Genomic DNA, 19,037 nt, shown 5'->3' with positions numbered 1-19,037 from the left:
CCTCAATGCTCTGTTGTGGGCCCTCAGATGTGCTTTTGCTTTTCACACTTTCTCCTCACGTTTGTCGTTCCAGCTGTCCTTTACTGACTGTTTGCTTCACTGTCGATCCGCCCCCCCCAAATCTCTTGTTTTGAGCCTTATCCTTCTGGTTAAAAGCTTCATAATTCAGAAGGAAAATGATCACAAAAATACTTGAACCAGCCTGGGACTAATTTAATGAAGAAGTTTCGCCATTATCGCAACTGTTTCCTGTGTCATTCTAGTCTTGAAAAATAAATACAGTTGCTTAGCAGTGAGATTCATGCGATGAGACAGTTTGAGATCATGAGCTGACTCATCAGTGGGGATGTAACCGGAGACAGGCTCTGATAAATGCCTCAGATGCTATGACCTCATAGGAAGCAGGTCAGAGGTCACAGCTCGAGGCCTAAATATATGATTAGCAGCTACTGCAATGAGTCGCCGGAGGATGTATGGTATGTGAAATTGTGAGGAAACTGCCAGCAAGAAAATACATGTTTTAATGGCAGTACATTCAACATCGCCTTGTAATCTTTGTGTGTACATATTTGTGTATAGCTATAGACCAGAAATACAAGCTGTTATTAAGTGGTCAGATGCCAGAGTGAGTGGTCAGGCTCCTCCACCAGGACATACCACAAGGTAAATCTGGAGGGCAACGGTTTTGTTTCAGTGGATCATGCATTCCTACTGGCGTTTTTGTGAACATGAAAATGTTTGCATTAAGATTCCCCAGTTACCGGCGAGATATTTTGGGCTCTTGCTGGAGCCAAGTTGAAGGTCTTTATGAGTTAAACTCTAAAAGATAACTTGTTGAGTTTCTACACAGCTCAATAATTATGCACTTCTCTGTGTGTAAGTTGTTTTTTGTAGCTTACTTGGAAACAATGACTACTTCTCCTGGATGATTATTAATAGTAAATATTAATGGATTAAAAATCCTTGTTGGCTAGTTAGTTCCCTAGTGCATTTCCTTGGTTCCTTGTTTGTCTCCATGTTTCCTAGTTTGCGTCCTTGGTCTCTTTTTTTGTTTCCTAGTTTCTTGTTTGTGTCCTTGTTTGTTGACCCGTTTCATTGTTGGTCTCCTTTCTGCCTTATTTCATTCTTGTTTCCTTGTTATTTTTCTTGTTTTTGGTTACATGTCTCCTTTTTTATCATTAGTTTCCTTGTTCCATTGTCTATTTCCTTGGTTCCTTTTTGTTTCCTTATTAATTTCCTTGTATCCTTGTTCATTTTCTTATGAATGTGTTTCAGTGCTTCCTTGTTTGTTTCCTTGTGTCCTTGTTCATTTCCTCATTTCTTTGTTTGTCTCCTTGCTTCTCTGTTTTACCTGCTCTCCTTGTTCATTTCCTTGCATCCTTGTTCCCTTGTTAGTTTTCTTGTTTTCTTTTTTGTTTACACGTTTACTTAATTGATTCCTTGTTTCAGTTTTCTTCTGCCCTAGATCATAGTCTAACTGCCTTTTTTGTGTCCTTGAGTCCTGGTATCCTTGTTCATTTTCTTGTGTACATGTTTCCTTTGTCGGTTTCTGTGCTTCATTCTTTGTTTCCTGGTGTCCTTATTACTTATCTGTATCCTCATTTTTCCCTCTCATTTCCTCATTTGACAGGTCTGACTGTGACTGTGTGTGTGGCAGGAAGACATAAACATATACACACATAACTCGGTCCACGTCATTGTTAATGTTACCCTTCTTCTCCCTGTCTCCCACGACATCTCGCGCTCTCACAAACGGAATTTAATAATTTCTCTGAAAAAGTCGTATCAACAGTCTCGAGGGCCGAGCTGCAGGATTATTAATCGTAAATAAATCAGAGAGCTTGACTTTGATCCAAAATGCACCTAAAGCAAGGGGCGCATCTTTCCGCCACCTTTTGTCATTGTAATGAGCCTTTAGATGTGAGGCACACAAGCCTCCCCAAACAGAGGCAGGTGCACACCAACACGCTGTGCAGAATCCAAAAAGCAGCCACTTTGCTGCTCTCATTTCCTTCTATTTGATGTGAGATTAAAGCAAGTTCCTGCGTTGAGCTCTCGGGCTGTGTTCACTTCTTCTCCTCCTACTCCCAAAGTTTTCGCTTCCCTTTGACTGGTTCTGTGAAAGGAGAGTCCATCTCAAGTACGGCTTGATGTTTTTCTCGCAGTGTGCCAAAACAACATGCTCCGGTTAGAAAGGTTATTGGGTGATTGGTATTTTTCCTGGTTCTGTCTAGTCTCAGGGGAAGAGAGGGGAGTATAAAGATGTGGAAGGCGAGACTAGCTTCTATCAGCTCAGCAGATAGGACAGGTACTGCCAACTACCCTCGCGCTCTCTGGGGAGGAAGACGAGTTCTGCTCTGGCTTGCTCATGGAAAAGAGGGATGATCACAAAAGCAAGGTGTTGGCCATCGCTTTTCAGCTGTGTCACTGATGAGTGTGTGTTTATTCGTTAATGTGACTTCATCTCTGCTGAGGCAACAAAGTTCGCTGTGGTGTTTTGTGCCGGTCACAGAGTCACGAACCTGTATCTCAAACTTATCAGCGTTTCCCAGACGCACCGTCAGACTGAGCAAGGGGGAAAATCCTCTTTGTAAAGTAGGTCACGGAGTTAGCCGCCTCGCGTCGGGATAAGCTCTCTTTAGCATGTCTGCTAATTATGCAGCAGCTCTCGATGCTGAGTCACATCCCCGGAAAATCTACCGCACCAGACCAAGGCACGAGACGGGCTGGTGCCCGTGGCAGAGTGTGCGACAGTGAATCAAAGTCTCACTTACGAAACCTGGACACATTTTACGAAGCACACCACTTAATAAACATTAGCATAAAACAGGGCTTTTTTAGGGACTGTTTTCAATATAGACACTATTTATTTCTTTTATAAATTATATATTTAATTATATTATATATTCAAGTGAAAAATAAAAAGGGAAGACTTTTATTTTTTCCCAAAGTTTTTTTTAACCACGTATTTTTTATTTGTATTATTTGGGAACAATCTTTTTATGTCGTAATTTATTTATTTTTAATTTAAATCTGGCATTTCTTCAATGCTACAAAAAGATTATGTACATGCATGTCAAATATATTTTTATTTTTGCATCAAGAAACTTACAGATGAATTATCTGTAATTTTCGAGCTTCGAGATTCTGAAACTCTAAACATTCAGGGTCATTCTCAGTCACTTCTTATCTTACCGGCGCTTCGTTCTCACTTGTCACAGCAGTGCACAACGACACGTCTGTGTACTTCCTTGATACAGCAGAACTTTTTGCTCACATTCATGACTTGCATTTCCCCCGGTTTAAATTTTTTGCACGCTCAGCAGATTATACCCAGTTCAGACAAGTGACAATTAACACTGTAGTTATATAATAGTTCTTGCTCACTAACTTTCCACATTTTTGTCTCCCCTTCCTCTGCCTTTCGTTGTTATATCCCTTTCATGTGCACAGCACCTAAAACAGTTATGTATTTTAATTGAGTTTGGAATAAAAGGGAGCGAGGAGGCGACCGGATTTTCTTCAATTTAACGCCACAGAGAACTCACCTCATTCACCCTCACACTGAAAGAGACCATGCTAAAATGCTGGAAATAGAAGTGTTTTTGTCCTCTGTTTGTGTGAACCGCTCACAATCCCAAATGTTGCAAAACCACAGCAGGGTCAGAGGAAGGGGATATTCCTGCCCTGAGCCCCCCTGTGGCTCATCGCACTCATCCTGTCCTCATATCACTTTTCTGCAGACCTCCTGTCACTTTTTATCACAAGTGATTGGACTTCACAGAACTTTCCATGTGTTTTTCCGCCTTGTCTCCATGTTCAACCCCTCCATCCAGTCTCGTTGGCTCCTGTCGGTCAGAGTGACAAGCATGACGCACTCCCTTCCTCCTCTCCTCTGTGTCCACGCTCAAGGGTTTCCCTCTGTCTCCAAAATATCAAGTGCATTGCAACGATTTAGGGTGAAAGGCACTTGGGTGCTGGTGTGATACACAAGGCTTGTCACAGTTTGACCTCGGATGAGAGAAAATAAATAGGGAGGGTTCAGCGTCTCTGTTGGGCTGAAGGTCAGCTGTTTTTGAAGCGATAGGAGGCCTTGTGTTTTGACAGCTGGCCACTGTTCACCTGTTTCCCTCTGACCTCAGTAGATAGAAGCAAGTGCCTACTTTTGTTATATTACGTTAGTGAAGCAGGGAAAATACTCCTGAATAGTGTTTGTTCATTTCAGAGCCATAATGTTCTGAATAATTTCATGTCTTCCATGCCTCATCGTCTTAGGAAACCTTAAATTTGGGACGAAAATTTGATACTAAAAACAGATACAAAATATCACAAGCTAATTTTGCATACTGTTTCTCCTCAATTTTTATTTCAAGTATTTTTCAGTCTAATGTTTATTATTTATGAAGTTATTACCAGGGCATATAGAGACTGAACTAAATTTTAAGTAAGATTATCATGGTCAGACCATTTGATTTCATTTATTTTTGTAATTTTATTGAAGAAGTTTAAATACAAAAAAGATCCCCCCCGGTTAAACTTTTGTATAAAAAAACTTTCATATAAAAGCAAGTTACCAATAAATGAAACTAAGAAAAAATAATACACGTCTCTCTCCCCCACCCATTTAAAATGAAATAAAAACCTACAAGAGGTGGAAACCAAGAAAATATGGTCATTTTTTTTTTATTTGACAGGGTTTTTTTAAATTGGTAATGCATCAACCTGAAGTGGTCTTTTCTCCCCAATTTTTGTGTCATCGTTTCAACTGTCAGATTGAGTGCGCTTCAGTACTTTAATGTAAACTTCAAGAATTCTGGCAAAGCTTAATTTACTCACTCAATTTCACACCGTTTGTTTCCAGTTGGGGCACTTTTTTGAGCCACAGAAGTCGTGCTTGCTTTCATCTGCTGATGCAAGGGAATATTTGATCCCATGACTCTGTGACGGCTAATGGAAGTCCAACATATCTGCTTTTAAGACAAACAACATGGAACATATAAGGCTCTTAAACTGACCTCTCAGTCTTGAAATATGTATGGTTGGCTTGAAGGAAAACTCATATGAAGTGAGCTAAACGTTTCCATGCGAGTCAGTGTGCTGTGAGCCTGGTCTGTGAATCTCTGGCGCCACTAGCACGGCTCTAAAAACAAATAAACATTGACATTTGATCATTTTCATTTTCAGTTCATCTGTCTGTCTTTCAATATATCACATACTTTTGTGTTTATTTTCTTTGTTTTCAGTTGATTTTATTGGTGGATTTGACCCATTCCCACTCTACCATGTCAATGAGAAACCATCTCATCTCCTTTTAAAGCCCATGTATCCGTAAGTATTCTGTCTCCGTGCCATATGCTCACGTTCCACCTCAAGTTCTCGTCCGTCACTATTTGCAAATGCAGCAGCTATCAATTATATCAGCAGGAAGTGACACAACCAGCAGTTGGATGTTTACCTGGTTCTTTGAGTCACGTCTCTGTCGACATGCCGCATCCTGTCGGAGGGCTCTGGGGAGTCAGGAGCCTTTCATTTGACTCCTCTGCTCGCTGATAAGCATGTGACTCAACGTGTGTGTCGGGGAAAAAAACGATGAATCAGTCACGTTGTGAAAGAGAATTTGATAACAGTCTGGAAGTTATTCTCCGAGAAACTGGCATCTATATTTCATAAGTGTATGACAGTCTAATCAAACTGAAGAACAGACGACTGCCTGAGCGACTGTCAGTTACCTCTGCTAAATTTATCCCTGCTGCAGTAATGTATTCATTTATTCATCGTCCACTGTTTCTCTTGGCTCTCAAGGTGACGAGGTCAACCACACGCATTCACTCATAAATATAAAATAACAACTATTGTCTTGTTCTGTATTGTCTCTGGGGCTGAGCAGAAAGAGCGGCAGAGAAACCATTCAGTTGTTCCACTGCTTAACTTAATACTTATTTCACTAAAGAATACATTGTTTTCCCAAATGGAACATTTAAGATGAAAAATAGTTTTGAGTTTTGACACTTACTTATGCAATTGTTTCATATGTGATGGACCGATGATTCATCGCCCTGCCTCTCACCCTATATAGCTGGGATAGGAATCATTAAATCAAACTTAATTTTGCTTCATAATAAATCATTTTTTCTTCTTTCAGGTCTACGTAAATAGAAGAAAGGTGACAGCAGATTGGCTTTTCGGACTTCTGTTGTGCTTGGACTTGTCAGACATTCCAGCTCCTGTCAGTTTCATCGTCTGTTCATTGTGTTGTTTACTGGTGAGCTGCCCGGAGCATTTACACTTGCCGTCACCAGCGACACGAGGATCCCACTAGGAAATATCAATAGTTACTGTTTCACGTCTGTCCTGAGCTGCCCGTTGTCATGTGATATCGGCCCGTGATTGTAGCGCGTGTGAGTGGCCAAGGATGCTTTTGCTAATTTAGATCAGAGCTCGGCTGGAGGGCTGGATTTCGGTGTTTGGTTTGTGGAATCGGCCATTGTGTGCCGTCTGTTTACTTTAGGGGGAAAACTGTGCGCATAAGTACACAAGCAAAGCAGGAAGCGGCGGAGGAGGGATGGCAGAGGACGTTTGAACAAAAATAGAAACTGTAAATAGCGAAACGAGAGGAAGTTTTAGTTGCAAGAGAAGCATCTACCAGAGTCTCATTATCGCAGTTATTTTTACCAAGCAGTCAATTCACCGCTTCTGAAGTGTCAACCATTTTGCTTTTCACGTCACGTCCTCTTAAACTATTGACAGAGATGGTCGCTCCACGCGATTGTGCTGAGGTGTATTTTTGACTTCAAGAAAAGAATTTTTGTTTGGATAGAAGCTTTCAAGTTTGGTGTTTGAACAGCAGTTACATGCGTTCACTTGCAGTTATAGTGGTTCACTTAGAAACTTCAACTTTGTTTATGTTTGTGCGTCAATGTGGATCTGAAAGAACCTACACTGGCACTTTCCTCTTCTCTTGTTGGGATGTTTGGTTCCGATCCACGCTTGCCTTGTACCGTTGCGTGACTCGTGACTGCCCTCTAGTGGTCACAGACGCCGTGTAGCTCCTGCCGAAGGTGTCGTAGTTTTTCTAATGGAATCGTTGTTGACAGGGATTTATAATTCATCGTGAAGTTTACAAACTTCGGACTAGAACACCTCGTATTGTACATAATCAGTGTTATAATCGGTAACCAGTGACACGGAAATAACTAGTCTTCCTCACAGTGCAATATGAACTCGAGATGTTTTGAATGCACTGCTGACCATTAAGATGGCCGAGCGTTTACCATCATGACATTCTTTAAAAATGTGATCCGTTTCCCAAATTTGTTGTTCCGCGTTTGTGTTCGGACTGTTCTTGAGTGTTGTGTTTATGTAAATAGACCTTTAATAAAAGGAAATTGCTCTTTTCTATACTGTTTTTTAATCTCATAAATGAACAAGGGATGATAATCTCAATCTCTGTGGAGGAATGTAACACTTTTTGTCATTCACAGTTTAATTTTTGAAGTGGGATTGTGCCTTTCAAAAGTGATCATTGTTTACCAATTTTATTTGGACCAACTGAGGGCAAAAAAGCAAACAAAAAATGCATTTTCAAGCCAAGAAACTTGTTGATCATCAATTTGCATGAACAATAAAGTAATAAAAACATTGTTTAAGTTCTAAATTCCAACATTACAGTGTGTAAAAAAGCAGTGTGGTGCTGCGTCCTCAGGACATGAAGGCTCGGACGCTGCCCCTGATCACAGCCCTGCAGATGGGACAGTGGCGCAGACTGGCTGCGCAGTCGCCACACACAACCAGATGACCGCAGGGGATGAAGACGATGGACACCAGTTTGTCCATACACACTTTGCAGGTCCTCTCCTCCTGCAGCTGTCTGAGAAGCTCCTCAGGACTGTGGTCCTTCACTGTGGAAGACGGACCGTCAGCGGCTAGAAGGAATGGCTGATGTGAGAAAACAAAACCTCTGACCTTTCTCCTTGGTGGAGATTTGTGTCTTCACACCTGCAGTGCTGGATCCCTGCCTCACCTCTGCGAACACAGCAGACACTCAGACACTGTCTCTGCTCAACAAGTCTGCTGTTACCTCTGCCCTGTGGCGTCCTGCCTCCGTCCTCCTCCTCAGCCTGGAGCACATCAGACACCAGATCAGACACGCTGGTATAGTGCTGACCTGTCAACAGGTACTTGGTCTGAACCAGACTCTCCAACAGCCCAACTTCAAAACCCATCTGCAGGACAGTCTGCACCACAGGAGAGAGCATGGTCGACGAAGCTCCCAGGCTTCCAACCACATCTGAAACTAGAAGAACAACCGTCATCTGGCTTCATATTGATACCAAAAAATGTATTTGATCATTGGAACTGACCATTTCTTGAGCCAACGTCTCTGCCTGATGGACTTTCTGATTCAACCTGTCAAATAAATGCGTGTTATTCCTGCAGAATTTTGAGGTCAGTATCTGCCACCCCTCACCACCGTCTCCCCCACGTGGAAGTGAGTGTCTTGAATGTTGCTTATGTAATCCTGTCCCCGCTCCTGGATTAAGAACTCACACCTGTAGACAGAAAATGGCTACTAGTTTACAGTTCACGGTGTACTTTATCCTGGTTATGATTATGGTTACCGTGGGAACCACTTGGCATGTTCCTGCCAGGGGTCATCGCCTGGCTCCCAGTTCCGCAGCCCACCATCACAGTAGAAGCATTTCACGTTGTCAGCGTGGCCTATTAGCGATATAATAATGAAATAATGAATGTAGAAATCAAACTTTTTCAAGCTTAAATATTCAATTCAATAGGTTTTATTTCACTGGATACTCAATGTATATTTACAGGTGAATTTGGAGGTACTTAAAATGCCACTTTCAGTGATCATGAGAGTGGCTTTGTGTTCTTTTCAAAACGCTCTGACTCAGCAGGGCAATTGAGGCCTGACAAAAAGAGGTCACTCTGGCAGTCACTGGGTCAGAGCTGAATGTCGCTCAGATAAAGCAGATGGATCAAAATCATGCAGTAAAGCTGAGTCGCACCTGTGTAGAAGAATCCTGCTCTGGCGAGAATGTCCGGCTGGACTGAAGCCTCCGTGGGCCAGTTGTGGAAGGTGGTCAGTCGGGAGTCCTCATCCTCCAGCTCTGGGTAGACGGCTTGCACACCTGAGCCCTGATCGTCGATGGTCAGCCGCTGGAGGTGGGTCAATAGCTGGCCATCCACCAGGTCCGAAGATACGGCCTGTAGAGGGACATTTCCGACGTCCTGACCCAAGATAAAGCCACAGACAGGGAAGTGCCTCTTGTGCTCCACGGCAGGTCTGTCTCCGTGCACCCAACATCTTAAAACCCCACCGCAGCAGAAACACTGGACTGTATCCACTGGGCCCAGGAAGAAGAACCCAGCCTTGGCGAGGTCTCCAGATGTAACAGGAGCATCAGGAGGCCAGCCGTGATACGTTCGAAGTCTCTCTTCTTCCCTCCTCATCCCAGGTTCCTCCAGGATGTAGAGCAGGGGGCTTCTGTCACCCATCACTCTCTGGCTTGAAGGTATTCCTTTCTCTTTCGGTCCTGTGAGGGTCATCACTTCCGTGGTCCATAGTAGACACACACTGAAGCGAAGTCCAGCGCAGTAGGGGAATTCATATAATCAGCAGGGGGGAGCTGCCACGCCACCTACAGGCAACACATTCCAGAAAAGACTCCAAATGCTAGAACCTCGGGCTCATTGATACTTTTGTGAATAATAGACCCAACATGTTGCTGAGCCACATCTGACTTGGGGTCAAGGTCAATAATTCTAAAACACTGACTCTTTTAAAGCACCTGATTATGTATATTGAGGTCAATAATTTCTTGCTGTAAATCAGAGAGCAGGACCACATACGGCTCTCAAAAGAAGTTGTACTTTTTCCTCAGTGTTCATTGATCATTTTTAACATAGCTTTTGGATTATGTGGCCTAAATTCGTCAGATGAGTAATGTAATTTTATCAGTAATTATTGTTCCTCAAAATAAATAAATGAAATACACTGAGAAAATAAACAAGGAAAATTATTGTTACTATATTCATTCGTAATGCGTTCACTCCTTAGAAAAGAGCTTTTGAAAACATTGAAAATTTACATTGAGAATCTTTAAACAAAATGGATTTAAAAAATACACTCGGATAAACGCATGGAAATAATTTGTCGTAGTGATTGTTCTAAATAAACAATGAATGTGCACTCTGCGTGCTGAAAGGTAGGCGCATCTAATTTTATTCACTATTATTATATAACATAATATAATGTATGATAATATAATGTACATTATTTCATTGAAATCATTTGGGACGTTTGACCTGCGGCCCCCTGGCGGTGAGCGTGTGAACTACAGCGGTGGCTCAGAGCCCGGATGGAGCGGCCATTGGGGAAGTGTACAGGGCTGTAACGTAACTGAGGGGCTTCTCTCTGGAATGAAAAGTGACTCGAGAAGATAGGATTTAACGGGACCTCAAGAGCCTCGCGGTGATATCCTCCTCAATTAAAAGATACAGCTCACGGACTTGGCTGCTGTCGGAGACTCCAACTGTGGAAGTTAGCATCTGGCTAAAGCGGCACTGCTAAGCGTCTGAGCTGGGAACTTGCTTCTACATCCCAGGGATTTTGAGATCCGGTCACAAGCTCAGGCTCTGTGCGAATCCAGGGAGTTGCTTCATGAATTATGTCTACCACAAGCATTGACCCTCAGGTAGGAAGGACGGAGCGGCGAGCCTCGCAGAGCTGCCGGGCTACGGCTATTGCTCGGAAGTGCTAGCGTGTTGCTAACGTGGCCGCCGGTGCATGACGCCAAGAAGTTGCCTTCATTTCGGGAAATGTTTTCGTGTATTCAGCCAACCTGTTGGAACAGCTAAAGGGAATTCGATTTTAGGGTCCAAATTGTTTCCAAAACCAGTTTAAAAAGCCCCAACGACGTAGCTTGGAAAATACTCCCTGTGGCTGAATTGCTAGCATAAATGCTAACACCAATTTCTTCGTTTAAAACGCCAACCTCACACGTGATTGTTGCATTTCAAACGTAAAAATGTGTTTTCCTTTTTTAAAAAAACGACGTGTCTAGCAATCTCTGTTGGTGGTTGTATCTTTATCTGGCCTGTCTTTCAGAATCTACCTTGTCCGCTTCGAGTGCACATTGTTAAGCTAGACATCGCGTCCTAACCATCTATCATCTTTTTCTCTTTTCATGAATCTGTGTGGATGCAGAGATCAAAGGGACAAGCATCTAAAGGTGAGAACTATCATCAATCAATGAAGGCCTTAGCATGGATCACTCCCAAATCTATCTTCTCTCTGTATCTCCACTTATCCGTTGTTTTGTTCTTGCCTGCTCCCAAATATTTCACGTGTAATTGTGCAACTTATACAGAACATTTCATGTGAATACCCTTCCATTTCTGTCCAAATAGATGGGTGTTTTATTAATATCCTTGTGTGCATCCAACATTAAGCATTTGTCATTGAGATTCACTCTTTAGGTGCCAAGGCAGCATTGCAGCATTTAAACTAGGGCTGAACGATTTTGGAAAATAATCTAATTGCGATTTTTTTTTTCTCTCAATATTGCGATTGAGATTAAATGTGCGATTATTTTTCAAGGTCCTCTTCTCATGTATTTTACAGCAAACACAACTAATAAATCAATCTGTATTATAATAAACCATATGTGGTTCAGTATATATAATTATTCTTCCTTATATGCTATTGTTATGTTATCTTCTTATGTTAAGATAAAGGCAAATGAAGCATGAATTAAAATGAAAGATGGTTTGTTAGTCTACTTCAGTTTCAACTGTAGACTTACTAAACTTATAAATCACACAATCTAAAGTGCATATTACAACAATAATGCAAACCAATATGTGGCTTTACCACTCTAACACGTCCAACTCTTCATGTAAACGTAGATTGCACTTTTTAAGCACTGTCGGAACATAAACAGCCCATTATTAGTAATTTTAAAAAAAGCCAATTGGACAATAGACGTCACGTGACTACCGGGAACGCGCATGGAGTAACAGGCACGTATTGCCGCCACTTCTACGAGTGCGCATCAGTTTTATCTATGGGTGTGATAAGAGGTGCAAAAGGGTGCACTTGCATACGGATCGTGTTCTACGAGTATGTGGAACTTATGCTGGTGGTGGTTGAGGTGGAAAACTTGGCAATGTGTCACAATTACAGTTTCAAGAGCTCGTGTTTAGCCACTTGTATCTGTGCACTTAGAAAATGAAGGCAAAATTACTTTTCGTGTTTGTATGAATGTAAATCTTCTTTTTACACGCACATGCCACGGGGTTTACGGATGCAAATGAACAGTTACGCATATGTGCCTCTGACGCATGGATACGAGTCTTGTGTTACGGGTATGTGCCAATTTTGCACCCATTTTACCTTCATAGGCTAAAGCCCACCGTTGCGCTGCGCCACCAACGTGAAAGTCACGTGACCAGTCAAATCGCAGCCTTACGGTTAGAAAATCACGTTTTATCATATTGCGGTATAATCGCAAATGCAATTAATCGTTCAGCCCTAATTTAAACATGCCAAGCTGCAAATATGGAGCCTTGATGTAATGTCTGCTTTACACAGTCAGATGGCGGACAGTCATTCTGAACATTTGTGAGAGTGTTTTGGGGTACATAGAGCTGTAATAGAGAGGGAATTGCTGCAGGGGGCAGCATGGATGCCTGAGAGATGAGGAAGAGTATTTCCACTTGATCGAACGCCTGTAAAAGTATGTAATTCACTATGGCCGCCGCCCAGTGGCGTGATGATGCATTCAAATCAGATGGGTGACATTCCCATTTGCCTTTATCTCTAAGCGTTCTCAAGCAACAGCCTTTTAATATCAGAGTTGTATGTTGCATTGAAAAAACTGGCACCCAGAGGGTTAATTCAATGTTTCATAATTTCTGTGATGGCTGAAGCCCATTATTATTATTGTTATTGAGTGTTTGAGTCCATTAGTTTTTGTTGCTTTTACGATGGAAAAATGTCTTTCCCACTGAAGTCTGTTCCGCATTCATTGCCCCCTGTGTGCCGTCATGCTGTGAGGATGGTACTTGATGACATGTTTTGCGTTATGATATTGTGAGTTAATTCACTCATTATGTACTTGCCGTAATCTCAGAGTTGGAACCTATCATTGGTGAAAATACACCACAAGTTTTGATCCAATCTCCTGTCTTTTCTGTGCTGTGAATAGTTTATTGTTAAGAGTACATTTCTATGCAAAATGTAGGTTTGGTTGTCACAGATTTATTGCAGCACAAGTTAAAAATGTTTTTCTGTAAATTTTGCTCCAGCTATTTAACACCAGCTATTTTTAATTTCTATGATTAATAAAGTGTCAGGTGAACACAACACATCTACTACAATCTAGTGCTATACCAAGTATTTATGAATTATCTAGAGGCTCTCTTTGTGTGGCGACTCTGCTATAATAGACCCACGCAACTGTGGATTAAACACTGCTTATATAGAATTAACAAATGACCTTTTACACTGTGCCACATCCAGCTCCAGGTCCTGCACTCACGAGACTGAAGTATGATTTCTGAGGAATATCTTTTATGGGTGGGATTTTGGTGAACAGGCCCTATTCATGAAAGTCGTAGATGATTATTGTTTGAGGAGCATGACTAGATTTGGTAGTGCCTCCAAAGGTGATCCCCACTGTTATATTGTGACTACTGCTGGAGCCTTATTTGAAGCCAACTAGAATTCATGTTCTGGCTTGTAGTGATCATTGCTGTTGTTCGGGATTTCTTTAAATTGAAATGGACGGTAATTTTAAAGTTGTTACTGCATTTTTGTTGTTGTTGCAGTGCAAAATGGTTCGCTGCATCAGAAGGAGACTGTCCATGACAATGACTTTGAGCCATACCTCACTGGTCAATCAACTCAGGTAAAGTTAAGTCTTTTGCTTTTAGTGGGTGTGATGCATGTGTGTCGGGATGAAATGTGCTGGAATGTTGTCAGTGAAGCATTGGACCTGAGGACTCTTGCTGATCACGTGTTGTTTCTGGCTTCCAGAACAACAGCTACCAGTCCATCACTGACCCATACCTGTCAAGCTACTACGCACCCTCGATTGGATTTCCTTACCCTCTCAGTGAGGCTCCCTGGTCCACAGGAGGGGACCCCCCTATTCCTTACCTCACCCCTTACGGACCCTTGAGCAACGGCGACCATCACTTCATGCCTGATACTGTTTTCGGACAGCCGGGGGGCTTGGGAAGCAGCATCTACCCTCACAGGTTTAATTTCTTCCCAGAAAATCCTGCCTTCTCTGCTTGGGGCACTAGCGGCTCCCAGGGCCAGCAGACTCAAAATTCAGCCTATGGGGGCAGCTACAGTTACCCGCCGAGCTCTCTGGGTGGCACCCTGGTGCCTGATGGTCAGACTGGCTTTCACAGTGACACCCTGAATAAAGCCCCTGGCATGAACAGCCTGGAGCAAGGTATGGTTGGTTTAAAGCTTGGTGGCGACGTGACCGGCCAAGGGTCTGGGGTTAAGGCAGTGGGGTCTGTGATAGGTGGCCCTGCGGTGGCGGCCACGGGAAATGGGGCGACACCCATCGGTATGCCTCCACCCAAGCCCACCTCCTGGGCCGCCATCGCCAGCAAACCAGCCAAACCTCAGCAACTAAAAGCGAAGGTGAAACCCGGTATGCCCAATCCGGGGGGCGCGCTTCCTCCGCCCCCCATCAAACACAACATGAACATTGGGACCTGGGAGAAGGGGCCTGTGACGAAAGTAGCCACAGCTCCTCTGCAGCAACAGCAGCAGCCTCTTGGTCTGCCTCATGCCATGCAGCCTCAGCCCCCCATGCAGCAAGGACCCATGCAACCTCCCCCTCCTCAGTCCTTGGTGCAGCCCCAGATGCAGCCTATGGCCTTACAACCCCAACCACCCCACCACCAGCACCATCAGCCCCCGCCTCAGTCCTACCAAAATCACACCCAACCCCCACAACCGCAGACCCGCTGGGTCGCCCCGCGAAACCGCAACCAAGGGTACGGTCAGGGAGGCCTGGGCCCGGATAACGGCATCATGGGGATGGTCGGCGGTGGCAACGGCGGCCCTCTATCTTCTCTGAACCAGGGGCCTGGTATGGAGTCGCACCCTGTGCTAGAGAAGCTACGGGCCGCACACAGTTACAACCCCAAGGACTTTGAGTGGAATCTGAAGAACGGCCGCGTGTTCATCATCAAGAGCTATTCCGAGGATGACATCCATCGCTCCATCAAGTACTCCATCTGGTGCAGCACCGAGCATGGAAACAAGCGGCTGGACTCGGCTTTCCGGGCCATGAACGGCAAGGGCCCGGTCTATCTGCTCTTCAGTGTTAATGGTAGCGGCCATTTTTGCGGCGTGGCAGAAATGCGCTCGCCGGTGGACTATGGCACCAGTGCAGGTGTTTGGGCTCAGGACAAGTGGAAGGGCAAATTTGACGTGGACTGGTTGTTTGTCAAGGACGTGCCTAATAGCCAACTGCGCCATATTCGACTGGAGAACAACGACAATAAGCCAGTGACCAACTCCCGCGACACCCAGGAAGTTCCTCTGGAGAAGGCCAAGCAGGTGCTGAAGATCATCGCCACCTACAAACACACCACCTCCATCTTTGATGACTTCTCCCACTATGAGAAGAGGCAGGAAGAGGAGGAGGAAGTGCGCAAGGTGGGTGCCCTTTTTCCATGAAGCCTTGCTCATCATTTGAGCTCCTCATTCACTGTGTTCTCCCTCTCGCCCCTTGTTCGCCTCAGACCTTTGAACCTCCTCAAATACAGAGCCGTTCCCGGTTGGATCAGGTAAATACTTCACCTTCATGTACCTAGATCTTAAAACCAAAGTATATAGTTCCATTTAGATGTCTCAGTAAAGCGATGTAGGAGTCCTACAAATCTGAGCTGTGTCTAATCTCTGGTCTTTCCTTGGTCCACACAGGAGCGCCAGAACAGGAGTAAACAATAGAAGACATTTATCCATGGCTTGATCAACCGTTACACTAGGACTTTTGATTTAAAGAGACAGAACATGAAAATGCAACCAAGCCCTTCATTTTTATTTTCTATTCGGGGGAAATCTCTGCCATCGTCCAGACTCTCTTTCGCCCAATGGTCCACCCACCTCTTGTGCAGGGAAAACAAGCTGAGTTAATGTCTCACCAGTCACTGCTTCAGTCTTTTTTTTTTTTTTTTTTTTCTTCCTGCGATCACATCCAGTACTCTTCTCTCACCAGACTGATCTCTCTGCCCCGTCCCCACCCCCACTCTCCTCCTTCCAACTGAATCAGGGTTTGACTGCACCGTGGAGAATTAAAATATATATATATACAGTATATCTGCCACTTTATATTTCAGTACAATCAGGAACGTTTATGTCCTGCCTCTATTTGTCCACTCGGGGGCAGCATTGCCATGCTTCAGAGGTGAAACTGTGCCAACAGGGTTGGAGGAGCCAAAGGCCCTTAGTCGGACTTGGAACTGTGCGAAAGTAGAACCCCAATGGTTTATCTATTTTTCATTCAGATTGACAAAATCTCTATTTTTTTGGCTTACTACTGACAGTTTTCATTTCAGAAACCTCTCTTCTGGAGCCTTAATGATTTTTTTTTTCGTTGTCCTAATTATTGATGACTTCTCAAAAATGAACTACTCAAAACAGTGACACTGCTGGAGAAATCAGGGATAGTGTGTGAAGTCACACAGGACTTGAAACATTTCAGAGGAGGAGTCGCAAAGGCCTCTGGGAACGAACTAACTGACAAACCGAACTCACCGTTTAGATCAAAAATTGTACTTGGTTCACAGCCCTCTGCTTCGTGCTCTCGTTGTGTTCTCGTCGAGAAGGGATTTATATTGAGATTGGCGTCAGGAGATCCTGTCTGTCCAAGAGAGAACTGTCGCATCTGCCATTTTAAATTGTTTTACAATCAGTTGTGTCGATGTAAAGTGCTACGATGAATTACTTTTGCTCAGAAAAAAAATGGGGGGAGGGGTTAACATATTTGTCATTCTGTCTCAATCCTCTGTTATTTTCTTTTCTTTGAATTTGGATTTTTGCTATCATGTTGGCTGTAATGCTAAGCTTTAACGTAGGAGCCTATATATTAATGGAGAAAGCCTAAAAATGTATAACCTTAATAATTACTGTAACTGATTTACTATCGAGAAAGAAAAAAATAATTACATGTGGTTTCTGTGTGTTTTTTGGTTGTTACACGAAAAAAAAAATACTTTGGAGAGGGGATATAAAGTGGTTTCAGGTATGTTGATGCTTGAAAGGAAACATTTTTGTTGTCTGAATATTGAGAGTGACGATGCTATGGTTTGGAAGTGTCCTCATGTTCCTCCTCGTCAAAACCAAAAGTCATTTGAAAACCCAAAAACCAGCCGGTTCTCTCTCACCTTCGGGTCTGTTAACAGTGTCGCCGCGTGTAAGTATTTCAGGGCGCTACCAGGAGGAGTGTCCCTATTAAACAGAAGTGGATGTCTTGTTTGTTTTGAGGGATGATCTCTGTGGTGGCGTTTTCTGTCTGGGCTCACCTAGCGCTTGAAATAGGAAGTTGTTTTCTAGGGGAAGAAATGGAGTCAAGTCAGCCTTTTGAAGCGAGAAAATATTATTTAATGTTGAAGAATAGTCAACTGAAAAAACAGTGCTGTCGTGGGTACTTCAGCTTGTTCAACAGAAAATCATCTCTTGACCAAAATCAAGCCTTAATAAAGAGTCAGTTTGTTTTCATCTCATGAATTAGGCGCCTTTGATGCACTTAAAACTGACTATTAAATAATAAAAGGACACTCATCATTAAGAGGTGGATACTGCAGAGTGACGAACGCATCGCAATTCTGGTAGGAGTCTGCATCCTAATTTGGTCATCTTTGTTTAGACTGCAGCACGAACGTCGACGAATGACGGGTGGCTCGTATAAGGAGCTCTCCATGGTGCTGACTAGACGTGATCGAAAGTATTTGTTTAATGCGTCCAGAGGAGAAAATGGGTGATTAAATCCTTCGTGAGAAGTAAACACGCTACAAGAAGTGTCAATCTGTTCAATGCTTTATTGATCGTTGCCTTACAATGCAGTGTGAAAAAACATGAAATATAGAAACAAAAGCAGATGCACTTTACATGGTAGGAATTCAAACCGCACATCATTACATATCATTTAATGCACAATATTTCAATGGTTGCAGTGTTCATTTTGTTTAATCTATTAATTATTGCTTATAGAAGAATCACAACATGCATCACAAATGAAAATACTAAGTAAAGAAAAACGGGGACACCCTGGAAAGACTGCTGCATGCTAGTTGACAATATATAACGAACAGGTCTCCATAGGTTTAGGGGTAGCCTATTAAAATTTATTAGGCTGCTGCCATTGCCACTCTCATAAAATTAAGTTTTATCTTATTTCATTGGAATAGTACAAATTTTAATCCTAACATCGTTGGAAATCAAAACTAGCACAGAGCAAAAATGTGGTTTCACCTTCCGAGACATGGAATCGTTGGCTAATTTGGGGCAGTGGCAAAGGTTCCCCTGAAGGTGGCGGTAGATCGTTATTGTTTAAGCGTGCAGCCCTTCAGTAGCCTCCGCCTTCCCGCCACCTCGCCGTCCGCACAAAGTGCCGCGGGCCTGAGGTTGAAGCACGCTGGTGCTGGCCTACATCTGAGGCTGCGACACGCGATATTGACGTTTCCAAAACCGAAACACGAATTAAATACTTTTTTAATGATAAAAAAAGAAACAAAAGCAAATAACACACCAGCAAACTAGCTAACCTCACGAGCCACGTGACTTCGCACTGACGACGTTTTTAATTCGTCGACGGGAATCGATCAAAGTACGCATTGCACCCACCTGATCAAAGCAACACGCGCACGCGTGATCGGGCGTGCACTCAACGCGCACTTACAGTACGCGGAGCTACGGTGGCCTCCGGGGCCTGTAGTCCCCGGAACGGAAGCGCGCTCCCACGACGCTCAGTGGCTCTCTCTCTTGG

General features: G+C 43.4%; 3 protein-coding genes across 5 annotated transcripts in view; 2 read left to right on the top strand and 1 right to left on the bottom strand.

Annotated features, from left to right (window-relative positions):
* Positions 1 to 8,437, top strand: part of nkain4 (sodium/potassium transporting ATPase interacting 4) — a 30,706-nt gene extending 22,269 nt beyond the window's left edge. Inside the window, exons 6-7 of one of the 2 annotated variants that reach the window (XM_053849996.1) lie at positions 5,244 to 5,328; positions 6,143 to 8,436. In XM_053849996.1, coding sequence (XP_053705971.1) covers positions 5,244 to 5,328; positions 6,143 to 6,152 — 95 coding nt within the window. In that variant the 3' untranslated portion in view covers positions 6,153 to 8,436. Of the gene's footprint in view, positions 1 to 5,243; positions 5,329 to 6,142 lie in introns of both variants that reach the window. The other variant, XM_053849997.1, reaches the window with a different exon arrangement.
* Positions 7,660 to 9,962, bottom strand: birc7 (baculoviral IAP repeat containing 7). Of its 2 annotated transcripts, none has more exons than XM_053849994.1 (7): positions 9,024 to 9,962; positions 8,619 to 8,718; positions 8,468 to 8,549; positions 8,361 to 8,406; positions 8,078 to 8,293; positions 7,963 to 8,022; positions 7,660 to 7,898 (listed from the first exon to the last, which is right to left on the bottom strand). In XM_053849994.1, the coding sequence occupies exons 1-7, from the start codon at positions 9,562 to 9,564 to the stop codon at positions 7,699 to 7,701; spliced, it is 1,245 nt and encodes a 414-aa protein (XP_053705969.1). In that variant the 5' UTR covers positions 9,565 to 9,962; the 3' UTR covers positions 7,660 to 7,698. The 2 variants fall into 2 exon arrangements, with proteins under 2 accessions (XP_053705969.1, XP_053705970.1); XM_053849995.1 differs by having other exon boundaries at positions 8,471 to 8,549.
* Positions 9,963 to 10,354: 392 nt separating this feature from the next.
* ythdf1 (YTH N6-methyladenosine RNA binding protein F1) lies at positions 10,355 to 18,039 on the top strand. The gene is made up of 6 exons (XM_053850146.1): positions 10,355 to 10,712; positions 11,225 to 11,249; positions 13,849 to 13,928; positions 14,057 to 15,706; positions 15,793 to 15,837; positions 15,974 to 18,039. The coding sequence occupies exons 1-6, from the start codon at positions 10,686 to 10,688 to the stop codon at positions 15,998 to 16,000; spliced, it is 1,854 nt and encodes a 617-aa protein (XP_053706121.1). The 5' UTR covers positions 10,355 to 10,685; the 3' UTR covers positions 16,001 to 18,039.
* Positions 18,040 to 19,037: the final 998 nt, after the last annotated feature.

The sequence above is a fragment of the Synchiropus splendidus genome, chromosome 18 (assembly GCF_027744825.2).
Source record: "Synchiropus splendidus isolate RoL2022-P1 chromosome 18, RoL_Sspl_1.0, whole genome shotgun sequence".
In the NCBI taxonomy this organism is placed as follows: domain Eukaryota; kingdom Metazoa; phylum Chordata; class Actinopteri; order Syngnathiformes; family Callionymidae; genus Synchiropus; species Synchiropus splendidus.
Note: the sequence above shows the minus strand (reverse complement) of the source record. Positions and strands in the feature narration are given on the sequence as shown.

Coding starts and splice junctions, on each gene's coding strand:
- birc7 (XM_053849994.1), bottom strand. CDS start 9,564: ATGACCCTCACAGGACCGAAAGAGAAAGGAATACCTTCAAGCCAGAGA. Junction 8,407..8,467: donor TCCACGTGGGGGAGACGGTG/GTGAGGGGTGGC, acceptor TTTATTTGACAG/GTTGAATCAGAAAGTCCATC. Junction 8,294..8,360: donor AGACGTTGGCTCAAGAAATG/GTCAGTTCCAAT, acceptor TTGTTCTTCTAG/TTTCAGATGTGGTTGGAAGC.
- ythdf1 (XM_053850146.1), top strand. CDS start 10,686: ATGTCTACCACAAGCATTGACCCTCAG. Junction 10,713..11,224: donor CCACAAGCATTGACCCTCAG/GTAGGAAGGACG, acceptor GTGTGGATGCAG/AGATCAAAGGGACAAGCATC. Junction 13,929..14,056: donor TCACTGGTCAATCAACTCAG/GTAAAGTTAAGT, acceptor TCTGGCTTCCAG/AACAACAGCTACCAGTCCAT.